At 39.5% G+C, this 16,296-nt stretch overlaps 1 protein-coding gene across 1 annotated transcript in view; it reads left to right on the top strand.

Annotated features, from left to right (window-relative positions):
- LOC117742418 (disks large homolog 4) overlaps positions 1 to 16,296 on the top strand; it is a 40,596-nt gene that overhangs the window by 10,261 nt on the left and 14,039 nt on the right. The window contains exons 3-5 of the mRNA XM_034549749.1: positions 14,025 to 14,078; positions 14,967 to 15,017; positions 15,396 to 15,520. Coding sequence (XP_034405640.1) covers positions 14,025 to 14,078; positions 14,967 to 15,017; positions 15,396 to 15,520 — 230 coding nt within the window. The remainder of the gene's footprint in view (positions 1 to 14,024; positions 14,079 to 14,966; positions 15,018 to 15,395; positions 15,521 to 16,296) is intronic.

Genomic DNA, 16,296 nt, shown 5'->3' with positions numbered 1-16,296 from the left:
TTATAAATTGTCCATGACAATGTGTCCTAAATGGCTACGAGAGACGCAGCACTGTGCAGAACCCTGTTTTGATTGTTTATTCATATTTCAAATTAAAGTGAAATGAGACCCAAAAAAATAATCTGCCAAATTACTTACAATGCATTACCAGTTTGCTATTACAAAAGCTAGGTCCATTTTCAATCAGCAGACAGATTTATAGTCATGCTAATGTGGTTTCCTTTTTTCTAATTTGCTTCATTGAGAGACATAACATGCACTAAGCTTATTAAATGTATATTAAGAACATCAGTAGCTCACGCGCAATTCGTTAATTACACATTATCTGTTATAACTTTGCACTTAAAATGTTGTTTTGGTTGTTTTGAAATTCTAATTCTGCAACAAATACTCTGATGAGAATATAATGAATTTATGAGGAAACCCGGCCTCTTGGCACCTTTAAGTGTCAGATCAACTACACCGTGCATTTTGGGCCATTTGATATCAGAGCTTAACAGCAGGAAGATCTAAGACAAGTGGACACACGATGCATTTAGTAATAGGATGACCTGAACCCCTTCAGGATGTGGTCAAAGATCAATTTGAAAACAGATTGAATAGAATGTGTAATAGCAGAATGATTACGATTTACACATGACAACAACAACGAACCTGACTGGCACAACGGAAACGGATTGGTGCAGTGTGCCTTTGTTGAGCAACAAATACCTGTGGATACAATGACATTGATCATCTTCCATTTACTTGAAGAAGACTTTGACGCAGGAAAGGTACAATCACATTTGAATTGAAAAGAGAAATCCAGAACTTTGTAAATGTAAGATACAATCAAAGCAGCTCCCAGTACAGACACTGACCTACTTTTTTTTTACAGAATATATTTAAGGCACGTGTCTTACAGTTGCAGAGAAACAAACCTCTACAAGAGCTCCGTGACAAAGAAGGAGACATTGCAGACAACATAAGATCTACTGGTCACACAGTCAAAAGACACCGCTGACATCAGTGGGAATATGAGCGGAGTTATGTTGCCTGGAGTGCATTAACGAATACATACTGTAGCTACAAATGCAAGCAGGTGTAGGCTGTAATGTACACTTAATAACGATCCATCTCATACACCCACACATGTTATTTAACAGCCTCACTGGCTATTAAGACTTAAGAGCTCCAATATATTTATTTGCTCTGAGGGGGAAAGTGTTTCTCAATTTCCATCATGGGAGTACACTGAAGTCCCCGAGGAGCTGATATGTCCATTAAAATGCTCTATTTTAATGAGCGGAGAGGACAGGCTGAGTTATTGTGCTTCACCACTGTTATTCAAAACGTACAGAGGCTGTTCAGCATGATCTGTGGAGGCAAAGTAGATTGTTTTGTTCACTTCGCATGTGCTGAGATATAGTGCTCAGTTTAGTAACACGGTCAAATACAAATAAACTGTATGATTATTAAATGAGCATGAAATCACCATGGCACACGAGTACAGTAGAACATGTGAGGAAACACGTTACACATTACAACCTGAGTCTGTGTCCCTTCGGTCACTGCTCTCCGGCCATTTGCGTCTAAAGTCTACCTGAACAAACTGCAAATTGAACAGAGCCGAATGACCTGTTGAATACTAGGTTTTCATTTCATGGAGATTGAAAAAAAAGAAGAAAAAAAAGCATAGGCCATAATTTGGTTGCGGTAGTTTTGTTTGTCCGTCTCCGTATGTCTTTGACTGTCAGCTGCTTAGCTGCTGAGTGTGAATCCGGCAGCAGCTGTAGCTGGTGGTTGACACCAGGAAGGTGGCACATGTCAATTTTCTGTTCAAGCAGATTTCGGGGGGAAATTTAAGGGTGATGTATCATGATAACATACTAGTAAAACTGTGTGAAACCCTGAAATAGTTTGCTTCTTGCTATCCTCTTCTGACCTTTCTTGCTGGTGTCATTAATTCCCTTTGTCTCGCTGGAGTTTGTCATCCAGCACATGCCAAGGGATCAGTAATTATTCACAGTGGATGGGTGCACCAATCTATTACGGTGAAGGGGAGGGACTCGTTCTCCTTTCCCGAAAATCAACCATTATGAAGTAATTTAAGTCTGTTTAAGAGAAAATGTGATGTGTGCCCTGCAGTGTTTCAGATCCATTACATGACTCATTCATTCATTCCCCGGAGGCTTGTGAGATCAGAGAGTCAGTATATCTGTAAGGTAACATACAGGAAATATGATTTCATGCCAAGCTGTAATTACATATTATGTAAAAAGGTTATCTGTTATACGGCTCCAGATCAAGTTTATTAAACCCTAAGACAAAAGACCAACAACAATAATGAATGTATTGTTTAACCCTAACCACAAATATTGCCAAAGCAGCCAAAGTCTTCCTCTGTGCCATAGACCTCCATTCTAACATTAGTGTGTGACACCATTGCACTGACATGTCCCTTTATTACCATGGACATGGGCATTGTACTTTATTTTGAGTCACTGGCACTCAAACTGCCCTGCTGCCATAACTCACTTGAGAAACAATGTGTATCAACCTGCAACACAAAAAAGTGTCCAAACAGTCCTATATACTTGTTTGAGTAACGTTTAATAATAACTACAGTGTCCAGCTGTTTTAGAACATTAAAATTAAACTCTGTATTTCTGGCCTGTTCCCTGAGAGATAGAAACTGCGGAGAGAATTTAAATATTGAATATCAATATAGTCGGTTTTGCTCTTTTTATGGTGTTTGTTGTCTGGGAAAATGTTGTTAACTGTTAATTGTATTTAAACGGCGTATGGTATTTAGATTGACCTTCAGTGTTTGGGCATTGTGGAATTCCACATCAACATTAGCTTTCTCTATTCTTGATGTTGTTTTACCAACCTATCAGCAAATAACCATATTTGTTGTGTGGGCTGAGAATGTGCATGATGTAAGAAGACACTATGCACATGAAAATAAATCAGTCCTTTGTTTTAAGTGTTCTGACAATTACTCAAACAAATTACAGAGTTCCAACAATAACCACATTGTGTTTGCTTGAAATGGTGTTATCTGTCTGTTTGTGTAAGCACTTTGTAGGCTATTACACTTTGAATACATAATCTTCTATATTTTATCTTCTTTTCGCAAATGACCTTGTTTTAATTCCAGCTGGGGATCTTTGTTGCATGTCATATTATCTGATTGTCAAGTATACTATGTCACTAGCCTGAGTGCTAGCGTCTAAAGCACTACGTTCATTTTTAAACCGATTAATGTGACGCAGAGAAACACCAAATACAAACTAAGCTTGAGCATCTTTGACAGTGACAGATCTAAGATCAACAAGAAGGGTTTGTACCTCGCTACCTTGTTTGTCCTTATAACATAAAAAGCCCTTCTGTCTGGAGGAGCAACAAAGTTTTCTTCATATTATCCCTCCAGATATAACCACTAGAGGTGATACTTTTGTGTATAAAATTGTAGCACTAATTGTTATTAAGACACAACACAAATTACATCTTGAGGATATTTGTCATATCACATGAAAGGCAGAATGTTGATGTTGTTCACAACGTTTTGGGAACCAGGATTTGCCCTCTTTCTATTTCTGGAATGCTGCCATTTTTTATAACGTCTTGTGTTTCTCTTCAGGGAGAAGTGAATGCACTGTGAAGTATAAAGGTCTGGGCTCACTTCAAAGTGAATTGTTTGCATCATTTTATGTCAGTGGTCTGCATCATTGAATAGGTATAAAAAAAACATATAGTTGTTTAAAAGTAAGTGAATCCCAGGATGATAGATGGCTGTGGACAAACACTGTTGGAGGCATTTTATTTGTTCCTACTGAGCCTCACGAGGGACATGAAAGTATTAGCATATATCCGGGTGACCACTGTTTTCTAGAGTTCATTTTCCAGGACTTTGCCAGAACATTTTCAGCTTGTGGGACAGATACTAATATGTTCCTCTCTGATTTAAAAGGTTGATAAAAAATAAGTGCAGTCTATAGCTATAACTTGTTAGCATACTTAGCAATCATGACAAATAGATCATAGCATAAATCAAACACACCTGCAAATATGTGGGGGTTATAGCATTTCCACAATATAACCGAGAGCAGCCTGTTCAAAATACTCTCATCCTGGTACTTCATTCTCAGCTACAGCAAAATAGGAGAATGTTGAAATATTTTTCCAGGGCATTTGACTTTTTCAACTGATGTATGTCTGATACATAATAATTGCATAGGTGTTAAAATTGGCTGAAAAGACATTTGAATATGATAGATACATATACAAGACACATAGGACGATATAATTATAATGTTTTTTCGCTTTATGTCCATGACAACTAGTCCTAAATGGCTACGAGAGACGCAGCACCCGGTTTTTATTGTTTAATAATATTTCAAATTAAATTGAAATGAGACCCATAAAAAGATATATGACAAATTACTTACAATGCATTACCAGTTTGCTATTACAAAGGCTCGGTCTGAGAGCCCATTTTCAATCAGCAGACAGATTTATAGTCATGCTAATGTGGTTTCCTTTTTTGAGAGACATAACATGCACTAAGCTTATTAAATGTATATTAAGAATTTTCAGTTAGCTCACGCACAGTTAATTACACATTATCTGTTATAACGGTGCACTTAAAATGTTGTTTTGTCTGTTTTGAAATTCTAATTCTGCATCATACTGTAAATACTTTGATGAGAATATAATGTATTTATGAGGAAACCTTTAAGTGTCAGATCAACTAAATCTATGGCTATAAGTTACCTATCTCTTACATGCTTAGTAATAAACTTTTGATGGGAGCATTTTTTTTTTATTTGTTGCTAATGATAATGCTGAATATACAGTTATACAAATAAGGCTGATGATGGTATGATGATGATGTGATAATGATGACGGTAGTGGCTGGTTTATCTGCACTTCCTAACACATTGTCATGATGACCTCATGGTGGCTCAGTATTGAGACTTTGGTTTTGTGATATGATTTTCAGTGCCTAGCTTGGCCTGAATCAACTTAAATTCCCCATGTTTTACATTCACATGCCTTATTAGTTGTATGATTCTCCTTCTCCAGGCCACACAACCCCTGCTTGTGTGTCTGTCTGAAAGCTGAAGGAAGTTGACTTGTAAGCACAAGCTTGCCTGTTTGAACAAATTCCCCTACAAGGGAAGTCATCATGGGGATAGTGTGATTAAATAAATTAGTGCTCGTTAAATACTCTTTGCTTCTGTAAAACCACTGCTGATGTGCCATCGAGCAAGGCACTAAAGTCCAAAATGTCTCCAGGGAAGCTATTATTGGAGGACATGTCTATATTAGGAATAAGAGGTGCACATATAGTATCTGTAAATATCCGGATCAGCATGAGTCCACCCCCCAGGTGGTGCTACTTGGATCAGCAAATACAGCTGTCCCAACATTCATACTTTAATGACGTGCTTTGCTGCAATATAAAACTTTTCCAGTGGGAGGAAAAGTGTCTCCTGACATGTGAAAATGCTGCACTGCCGCTCTTTGTAAAATTAATAGGTACAAGGTGCAATGTTTAGCAGCTTCAGCTGCGCAGGGTAAAGCCCATTCTGCCTTCACAGGCGTAACGATCCCGATGTTCTTTAATGACTAAACGGTTCTGAATAAATGTTTTCTATTATAGTCCATCAATAAGTTAACAATGACAGGGGGGGGAGAGAGGTGCTAGATCATCAAGCTTATGTTATGTGGTGTTTTTTTTCTGTCCTATTATCGCTCGTCATTTAATTGGTGGTTTGCTATGTAATAACCAGTGCATAATATAATCAGGTTAATAAACAGACAAGTATCTCGTTTGTATAATTGTTGTGGAACCGTTTTACCGGTCTGTAAAAACACAGACACTGTACTGAATGCTTTATTCATGACACACTGTATGTGGCACGTAGATCATATTCAAAGCATCTAGTATAAGCTTTTATATAGATTTTATTAACAATATAACGTCGGTAACCTGGTTCTGTTTGACCTCTGCTGTGAACCCAGATGTCAATGTGAGAGTGTCCTATGAACTATGAACCTGTTCCCATCCGCATGCTCTGCACAATTACCCTCTCCCTTCTGTTGTTTTGCAGCCTGTATTGATGTCTACGGGACACACTCCAATGTACACCTCCGCTGTTTCCACACTGGTAAGAGCGCAGCGACCCGAGCCTCTCCGTCACCCTGAAAGCTAACAGTATCGTCATCGTTCATCATCATCAGTCTGATTTGTCTGGTCCTCATTTCCTGTCTTTGGTGTCACTCAAAGTGTGGCTGTCTGATTGCATACAGGAAGTTGCCTTGTTCAACGCCATTGTATCTGTTCTGCCAGAGTGTGATGTCAATCGGTGTGATTATACTCATTGTCATTGACTATTTTTGGGCCTGAAATCCCATAAACTGCGACTGAAAAGTGTTTTAAATGTTGTATCCAACACATCATATTATTGATTTCCTGTTTTGTATTCACATTTCTACTCCTACGTGAACACATAAAACAAAACAGCCTATGCATTGTGGATCCTGTTTCAGCATAAGGGAGTCTCAATGATTTTGTTGACATCTTTCTCAAGAATCTCTGGCTTGATTTTCACAAACACAACACCTATCCTGAAATATGTATCTATTGATGGAAAAGTAGCCATGGCGCTGTGAGACTTTAGTAAAGGTGAAACCAATCCTTAATGTGCATCACTGTTAAAGCTTCAGTGGTGTGTCAAAGGCATCATACAGCGTGAAGGGTCAGACAGACAGATCTGTTTGCAGGACAGACTGAAACCTGTAGGTGTCAGTGTTAGACTGTGCAGAGTGACTTCCATAACCTTGAAAAGATGGCTATGCTGCATTCTCAATAAAACAGTTTTATGATCAGACAGGTTGCATTAGCCTCATGCGCCAGGAATCGCTCCAAAGACTTTGTCTGTCTTGCAAGGCAAAAATATGATATGCAGTGGAAGAGGAATTCATTAGAAACAACAACAAGGAAATCAAGGAAATCCTTTATACGTATTAACTTGAGTCAAATGCAAAACTTGAATGCTAAAGTTGGTTAGATGTGTAGTTAAATAGAAACATGTTTAAGGGCAAAAGGCTTTAGAAGGAAGTGGATTATACAAATCTGTCATTCAGTCTCTCCGTCTCCGTTGAATAAGCAGTTACTCTTGTAACGATTCATCACGTCTCTTCTTTGTCTGCTTGCCTTGACACACCCCGTCTAAAAGTGCCCGCTTATCGCGAAACTGTTTCACATACTCTGCACATGAAGTCATCAGTAAGAGAAACATGTCTGCATTCATTCCCTCGCGCATACAGTCGTACTCATTCTGCATACACATGCACGTAATGTTCTGCACTGGTTAAAGGTAAAGTGTGTTGCAGTAACGCCGATGTGTGTGCATGTCTTTGCAGCTGGTGTAGCGTCCATGTGCTTGCCATTGATGTGTCGGTGGTGTCGTCAGTCTGTCTCTTTATTGCTTTAATGGTGTGGGGTTTGCCAGTACCACTCCAGGCCCTATTGATTTATGGGTAGGATTGTCTTTGGAAGCGCTGCAATGGTTCGGCCAAGTGAGAGGAGGTCTTTTGGTTATGTACATGATTTAGCGAAGAGGTGCTTTAGCTTCAAATGATATCCTTTTTTTTTAAACTTGGGGTATAATGTAATTAGAAAGGATTTTTTTTTCACACTGCACATAACTTTAGGTATCAATTTGTGCTCATATTAATGGTTCGTCCTACCTCTTATATGACTTGTTATGGCGCTACATAAATTGTTGTGACAGGTTTTTTTCTTGCTGCTGTGATTACATTGACAATTCATGTTCTATCTCACAACAAACAAAGGATCCAAATAAATGCTTTCATAGACCACATTGGACAAAAGTGATATTTTGAAGCTAATGAGCATTAAGTCTTCAACTTTCTGTGTTGCAGGAATGGTATTCCCCTGTCTTTGTAGTCAATACCACTGGTATCTGGTTATTGAACTAAGCTTGGCTGAATTCCGTATTCAAGAAACCTTTCTTCACATATAGATGTAAAAGTAGGCATCCCCGTGTGACTCTGAAGAGGCAGGAAAAATACCACAATTACCTGTAATATAATTTAACATTTTAAAGAAAAAGAAAAGAAAAGAAACATCAAATACACGCAACACAATCATATAACAATAAAGAATAAAAAATACATGTGGTTTACTCACAAGTAACACTATAGGCCTGAGAAAACAGAAAAGCTTTGAGCTTAGCTTTAAATGTACAATCATTAAGAAAGTAATTCCAGTGAGCAGATAACACAGTAGCATGAGCACCTTTCCTGACTGCAAATATCTTATTGTGGGTACAACCAGAAAGCCATCGCCTGAAGACTTGAGAGGTCTGATGGGGGTAAAGTCAGCGAGCAGGTCAGAAATATACTATAATACATACTATACTATAACTATGTAGCGCCTTGAAAATGAAAATGAACCAGTTTCTCAGAATCTGTTTGTGATATAAATCTTTTTTACTTTTGATATATTTCTCATATATTTCTTTTTTGATAAGTTCCCAACAACTTACACTCCTAAAGTTGTGCTATCACCGTAAGGATGGCCCCTGAGTGAGTCGAATGGCGTAACCACGATTCTGCACTTCCATGTTACCGCAGCGAAGGCAGGAGTGAGCGGAGGGGTATTCAGTTGGTTGGAATCTGCAACTACACCGTGAGGTGCCAGCAAATCCAACACGCTGTCCCTCTAAGAAAACATTTGCCATTCATTCTTCATATGAAGTGCTTACTGAAGACACCCACCGCCCAGTTTATGTTACACTCTGTCTCCTCTATGAAAAACGATGCTCATCACTTTCGCTCCCTCTAAAACCACAGAATGTTTCCGTACACAATACTTTTCACACAGATCCTCTTCAGACCAAAATAGTCAACCCCTCTAAGATGTGTTTGGTCCTTTTCTTTGCAAAAAAAGACAGTTGTTTTCAATGTGAGGATTAAATTACGGTTTTCTGTAGTGTTTGCACAGGAGCTCCCCATCATACCCTCCCCTTTCTGCTCTGCACTTGTCTGGTTGGTATCTGGTTTCTATCTTCATTTTCTCAGTCCTCCTTACTTTCCTTTAATAAATGTTTAAATATGTCCCTGCAGCTTCGGTGTAATTACAGTGCAGCAGCAGCTCAGGTCCTTTGGGAAGGAGAGGGGAGGGAGAAAGAGGGGAGAAAAAAATATGCATGCAAGAGGAGGAGGAGAGAGCTGTTCATGCTGAATGGCAGAGTAAGACAGATAGAGAGGTCCTTGCAATTGGAAGGGTGAGAAAATTAGATAGGTGGACGGAGGAATTTTATTTAACAGAATGAGAACGTCAGCTGACAGCTTGTCCTTCAGCGTGTCCTTACATAAGTCTGTTCAGTGTGCGTGCCATTGTGTGTGCGTGCGTGTATATTACACGCCCGTCGATCCATCTGTCTATCAAAGAGAGAGAGAGAGAGAGAGAGAGAGAGAGAGAGCTGTGAAAAAAAGATGTCGATTTAAATGGAAATTCTAATCTTATTTTGTAAGTAGTTGTGTGCCTTTGTAAGGTTACATCCACGACTTAGTTATAAAAATATGTCAAGCATATGTGTAATTTCCTTTTTAAACATAGTGTCCTATTCTTTACCCTGCTTGAATTGAAGTGTTTTGCTGTTCATGGTGCTGAAATCATTGGCAGCAGAAGTCGGGATGCAGCAATCCATTTTTTATTCCTGATACCAATAAAGACATCTGTGCTTTGGGTATCGGCCGACTACAATTCCGATTCCAGTGTTTAATTAACAATCAGGTTTGACCTAAACATTGTTTTCTTTGTAAAACAAAATGTAATAAATACATACAAAGCTATGCATTTACTAAATTGCTCTTTATTGTTAAAATAATCAATTGTACACCACCAACTTGAATGAACATGAATTACAATTTGACTATAAACCTTTTTAATGCAGCAACAAATTAGACAAATTCCTCAAAAATATCAGCAAGATTTCTGATCCTTACTAAAACTAAAAACAGACAAAAGCAGAAGAAAAAAAAACACAGGACACACACTAAAATAATCTGATGTTGAGCTACATTGTTCCACCCTCGCTGCCACCACTGTGTTTACATGTCTCTGTTCTGACTGACTGACTGTCTGAATTCTCTCAGGTTCAAGTGCTCGCTGGCACGAGTCAGGCCGGTTTGAGCTGCTTGTCCTTCTGAGTTCAGCCAACGTATATACCCTCTCGCTCTCGCATCACCAGCGTGGACATTATACAGAGAGACAGCTAAGTAATTGCCATCAAACTTTCCTGCTCGCTCCTCTTTCCCTGAGCAGTGGCGATGGGAGGGGTGCAGTACAGTAGCAGCAGCAGAAAATATGAACTGCATTCTCGCCGAGCACAGACCAGTAGCAGGGAGGCACCGCGATCGCAGCCCACTGCCACGGATGACGATCGCTGGAGGGATCTGTTTTTAAATGCTTATTTTTCCCTCCGGATAGGTGATTTGAATGAAGACAGGACGATTGTATCAGAAAATAACGAGACATATCAGTGATGAATCATTTTTTATAACTCAAGCTCTGGATTGGAGGTTGTTATTGGTCTCCAGCACCGACTCGGCAAGATGAGGACACTTATAGGGCTGTGCTTTCTCTTTTGACTTTGGATTACAAATTGTATAAAGGTGTATCCCGTGTCTTAAGCATGCCATCTTTATGTTTTATTTAGATTGAATGGAAAGCAAGGCTGAAACGGCACATGTTAAGTTACAATAGATATCTTTTAATTCACGCAATCTGGACGCTCTGTGGTTTATGATCAATTGTTATGACAGGTCCAAGACTTAATGGCTCGCTTTGCAATGATGCTTTTTTGGTATTGTTGAAAGCAGACACTTCTGGAGCGCACTCAAACTACACTAGCCACACGCTTGGTGTGTGTGTGTGTCATTTTGGGAGGTGAGCAGGGTTTGCTCCCAGTTTATCAACCACGATTTACATTTTGGCACTGAAGCATAATGTTCATGTCTGTGTGGCACGCCAAAAAGATGGGCTGCCGGTTCCTCAACAATGTACGAAAAGCCAAGAGACAACGACATCATAAGATGGTAGGCATGTTTTAAACATGTTCACTGGGTTTGTTGTTGTTGTTTTTTACTTTGACTGTACCTCATATCTGGGAAAGCTTATTGAAAATGCCAATTTTGATTAGTAGCTCAAAGCAGGTGGTGCTTGAAGGGTATGTTTCATTATTATTATGGTACCATGGCTTTGTTTTGTTGATCTGCACAGATAGAAAACAAGTCATGGCTACGGCTGCACTTAAGGCCCATGATGGATATTTTAATCACAGTGAGCCTCAGTAATCAAATCTGGTAATGCTAATCAAATCCTGCTCTTGCTTGGGCTGTGTGATTGTTTGTGAGCTGTAGATCTCTACCAACTCCACAACAACATAACCCACACACATACAACTATGCTACTATATCCTGCACTTCATATATATATATACTTGGGATAGAAGAAGCCAACAAGTGAACAATGTGCATGTGATGTCCAAATGAATCTCTGTCACTGACAAAGAGGCACCAGCCATCCAACCTGACTCACATCTTACAAAACGCTTCACACAAGTCTTATCCTCTTATTTCCATTTCTTGAACAGCCTTGCACAGCCCTGAGGTGAGGGTCAATTTGGGGCATTCGGTACTGTTATCACCTATTTGTCTCTTGAAGAGATGAGTAGTACTTTGGATAGACATTGAAATTAAGTGATTCATTATTCCTCTAAAGAAAACACATGCCAATACATAGTTTGACATTGCGTATGTTTAAATAGAGGTCATTATCTTGCTGATTGCCCCTATGGCTTTTATGTGTTAAAGGCTTTCCAGCTTCTGCAAGGTGTGCAGGACATGCACCGTTAAAGCCTCTCTAATGCAACCTGAGGTTTGTATCCAGTGCCAGCTCACACGTGACATCATCCCCTCTGATCATATTGAAGTATTCTTTGCACGCTTAATCTCAACAGGAAAGGCAAAGACAGCAGTTGATGTTTTAAATATCCTTAGGCTTAACTAAACTGGTGAATGTTATTATCGTGTTCTTTTACCTCATTCGACTAAAAATGTCAATCAGACTGAAAGTGACTCGAGGTGTGAGCGTGCACAAAATGGGCTATGAGCCTCAGACAAACATGCAGGCACATGTGCACAGAGCAGTAGAGAATGACTAGATCACCTGAAAATCTCGTGATTTAACTCTAAATAGAAACAATAATTAAAAAGTATTAAATTTAAGCTTCACTCTTTTGCTGCTCTGTTTCTTGCCATTGCTAACATATTGATATATGTACATTCCTTTATAAAAGAAATGATGCAATCTCACGTAGCACAAAACACTACGACAATCTGGAGATCAGGGTAAAAAGAAAAATCCAAATGAATCAGTTGTCTTTGAATATACCTATTCGGGCACTTAGCATGCTGTGTCTAAATCCATCAAGAGGAAAAGGTCTGAGAGTGGCTGCGTGGTGGTGCTGCCTGTACAGACATTGCAGAGGACGGGTTAGCTGAATAGGTGGTGCTAAAATATAGGTGGGAAAGAGCAGCCAAACACTGTAAATCCTAACAACCGCGACGTCGAACAACTTGACAGCAGAGCGAGGCAGAGAGGGCTCTGTCAAAATCCCTGCAGGGAAACTGCCTGCACTGGCCTTAGATTTCTGCTGGCTGTACTCATTATTATTGTCTCTAGATAAGGATGAATCGGACGTAATGTTCAGCAGCACGGCCCGTTGGACACAGCCACACGGTGGAGTTCTGCACATGGCACTGTTATAATCAAACAGTGTGCAGTTAAAGCAGAGCTCTGGCGTTTTGTAGCAGGCTGGGGGAGAGTTTTATGTCTTTTGCTCATGTGGATGAGTATTTTCTCTTCATAATGGCAGCTATATTTAGTATCATTCAACTTGATTAATTACAAGAAATGGGCCTTGGGGGATAGGATGGGAGGAGAACATTATAACCTCATAAAGGTAGGATTATTGCAGGACTTTTGCATTAGTTTCATCTAAGTGTACCTAATAAACTGGTCATACTGTAATAATCTACGCAAAAACACAGTGAGCGTTTCCTCTTCCGAGTTCCCATGACAACCTAAATCTCTTAGAGAGAGCAACAGACTGGGTGGAACAAATAACTTCCCATTGCATCACATAACCCATTACCCGCACTGGCCAAGAATGAGAAATAGTTTTCCTTAAAAGCTGAGAAACTGTGCTCAGTTTTGTTGTGTAGTTGTTTGTGTGTGCCAGAGCTGTCGTGTCTGTGAAGGTCAGCGGGCTGATTTTATGCGGCTGTTTGCTGCTCTGTAAGCACTTCAGAGCGTCTCTCCCATGCTAATCAGAGTAGGAGAGAACCAATGACAGAAATAAACACAGGACTTTAGAAGGGGAGTCACTCTGTGTTCTCCAAAGAGTACTGTACATAATGGTGTGATGAAGAGAGTAAAATGAGAATAGCATGTAAAGGTTTACTGCCACACTGTCGATGAGCTGACAAAGAAGCAGGTAAACCTAAACCAAAACAATGCCCCAAAAGATCCTCTCCGCTCACTTGCTGTCCTGAAACATTTGTTTTAAAGTGACGACCATGTCCACAGTATTCACTAAATAGCCTTACAGTATATTTAACCCGAGCTCTACTGTCATTCAACCAAGATACATTAAAGTCAAAGATCTTGGAAAAACCATGGAGTCCAGCATGAATTATTGGTGTGTCCATCATCGATGGATAATAATACATTTCTCCCGAGCAGTGCCCCCTATCCTTTCGAGTGACAACCATAGTATTAGGAGAATAGTGTTATCACTGCTAAGCACTAAAATGGCCATCAGTCGTGGCTGTGAATGTAGGTTTCACGGATACATTGAGAGCTCATCCAGGAGCTGCCTCATCTTCCAGTTTCTGCCATTATTTCTTAATAATGCGTCTTCTCTCTCTGTCTCCAGGGAAATACTCCTCCAGTGGTGGTGAACACTGACACACTCGATGGCTCCCCATATGTAAGGATTATGTTTAATCTTCCATTTATTCTATTGTTATAGGCTCAATTTAACTGCCTTCATATTCAGTCTTTGTTATCAGTATTTCCAGTCCTTTCCCAGCATCCAGGTAGCTCTGTGTGCATTGTTGTAATCTGAATAATACAAGTAATTAATTGTTCCTCTTTTTAATTAAAATGAAGTTTCTCTGTTTGATATACATTAGACTGAACAGAAGCATTACTTAATTGGATTCAACGTTCTTTAATGATGCCTTTTCTAAAATTGAAAGCATTGAGATACGTTGAACATATTGTCATGAATTGTGAGGGATTAGAGAATGAGGCTTCTCAGAGGAAAGCCTCTATGCTCCCACTACAGACCAGTATTGTTGCACCACTACGGCACTAAGAAAAGCTGATTTCTAGGTCAGACACCAAAACAGTGAAGTCTGAAGTTCTTTAAATTCCCTCTTCCTCTGGGACTTGCTTAATTCTAGAGGTATAGCTGATGTGTGGTGGAGTTGTTCAGCCAGAAGGCGAATTAGACTAAAAGAATAGCGTTGCTATTTTCAACCAGGTACCACATTGGTCCACACAAACAATTCTGGGTCAAATTTAGAGGAGAGAACTTCCATTTAACAGATGCTATAATTAGATTTTGGTGCTGATGATGCTGCGTTCAGGAGCAGAGGGGAAATCCCCCAGGCAGGACTTATGAGCCACTTGATGAAGCAACATATGAGGATCAGGCCAAGAGGGCAAATGCTGAATCAACATGAACTCTTTAGGATCTAAATTGGGATTTTTGCTTATAAATCATGTGTTCATAACTTGTATAATTGTTTAAATAACTGTAAAATATAATTTTCTTTAAATGACACTATTAACTGACATCCTTCTCTGACAGGTGAATGGGACAGAAGGGGAAATTGAATACGAGGAGATCACACTGGAGAGAGTGAGTCTGAGAAACTGTCTTTTAAACTTGATTTGTGACATATTTTTTACATTACATGTCATTTAGCTGACGCTTTTATCCAAAGCGACTTACAATAAGTGCATTAAACCATGAGTCAAAACTCAGAACAACAAGAATCAAGCAAGTACAATTTCTTCAATAACGTTAAACTACAGAGTACTATCCGTAAGTGCCATTTAAGTGCTACTAAAGTGCTAAACAACAAAGTGCTATCGGTAAGGGACATTTAAGTGCTACTAGATTCGTATTTACATGTAGACATGGAAAAAGGATAGTTTCAATTGACTGTCTCCAATATCTAAAGCCAGTCAAATGCCCCTGATGTGAATAACATTGTGTTTTTGTTTGCTACTGCAGGGTAACTCCGGTCTTGGCTTCAGCATAGCAGGAGGAACAGACAACCCTCACGTGGGCGACGACCCCAGCATCTTCATCACCAAAATCATACCTGGAGGAGCCGCTGCTCAGGATGGACGGCTGAGGTAAGATTCCACTCAAAGCCGGCCTTCATGCATTCATGTTCCCACATTCCACAAACACAAAATACAACAATCAAAACAGCCCATGGGCCCACTAGGCCGACTCGGGTTTCAGATGAAATAAATACTGCTCTACTGCCCCCATTTACCCTGCCTCTTCTTTTGAATTCACCGATTCAGACAGCCAGTCACTTTTCTACCAGCAAACACACTTAGAGAAACAGCCAAAGTGGAACCTCACCTCTTCGTTTTAAGTCTAAATGTATTGTACCACAGAACTACAGCCTATTGACTGTCCAGCCCGTTCAGCATCAAAGTTACATCAGAGAAGACCTGCCGGTTAAATTCAAGCTCTAAATGCCTCCACCAAATCTTTTACTACTTTTATAGGTCTATCAACAACTTCTCTTACTCTACAGTTTTTTTTGGGGAGAAGAATTATAAAACACTTTTTGACATTATTTCTTTTCGTGAGGTTAAACAGAGTTCACATTTATAGACAGCATTTATGTTAAAGACGTCCTTTTTTAAAGTTACATGTCATTGGATGGGAAGGAAATAGCAATAAACAATTACTGCTATGAATAAGTAATGTACAGAGGCATCCTTCTCATCTTTCTCTTTACAGTTGACCTATAAACGTCCATCTGCAATGATTTCAGAGCGTTGAGCCTGGAGAGAACGCTTATATTTGCCTAAACGCAATGTGTCTTTCACTCTGCCTTTACGGTCTGCTATTCACAACATATGCCAAATCTCTTGAGGAAAATACTTAAACT

This window comes from Cyclopterus lumpus, chromosome 14 (assembly GCF_009769545.1).
Source record: "Cyclopterus lumpus isolate fCycLum1 chromosome 14, fCycLum1.pri, whole genome shotgun sequence".
Taxonomy (NCBI): domain Eukaryota; kingdom Metazoa; phylum Chordata; class Actinopteri; order Perciformes; family Cyclopteridae; genus Cyclopterus; species Cyclopterus lumpus.
Note: the sequence above shows the minus strand (reverse complement) of the source record. Positions and strands in the feature narration are given on the sequence as shown.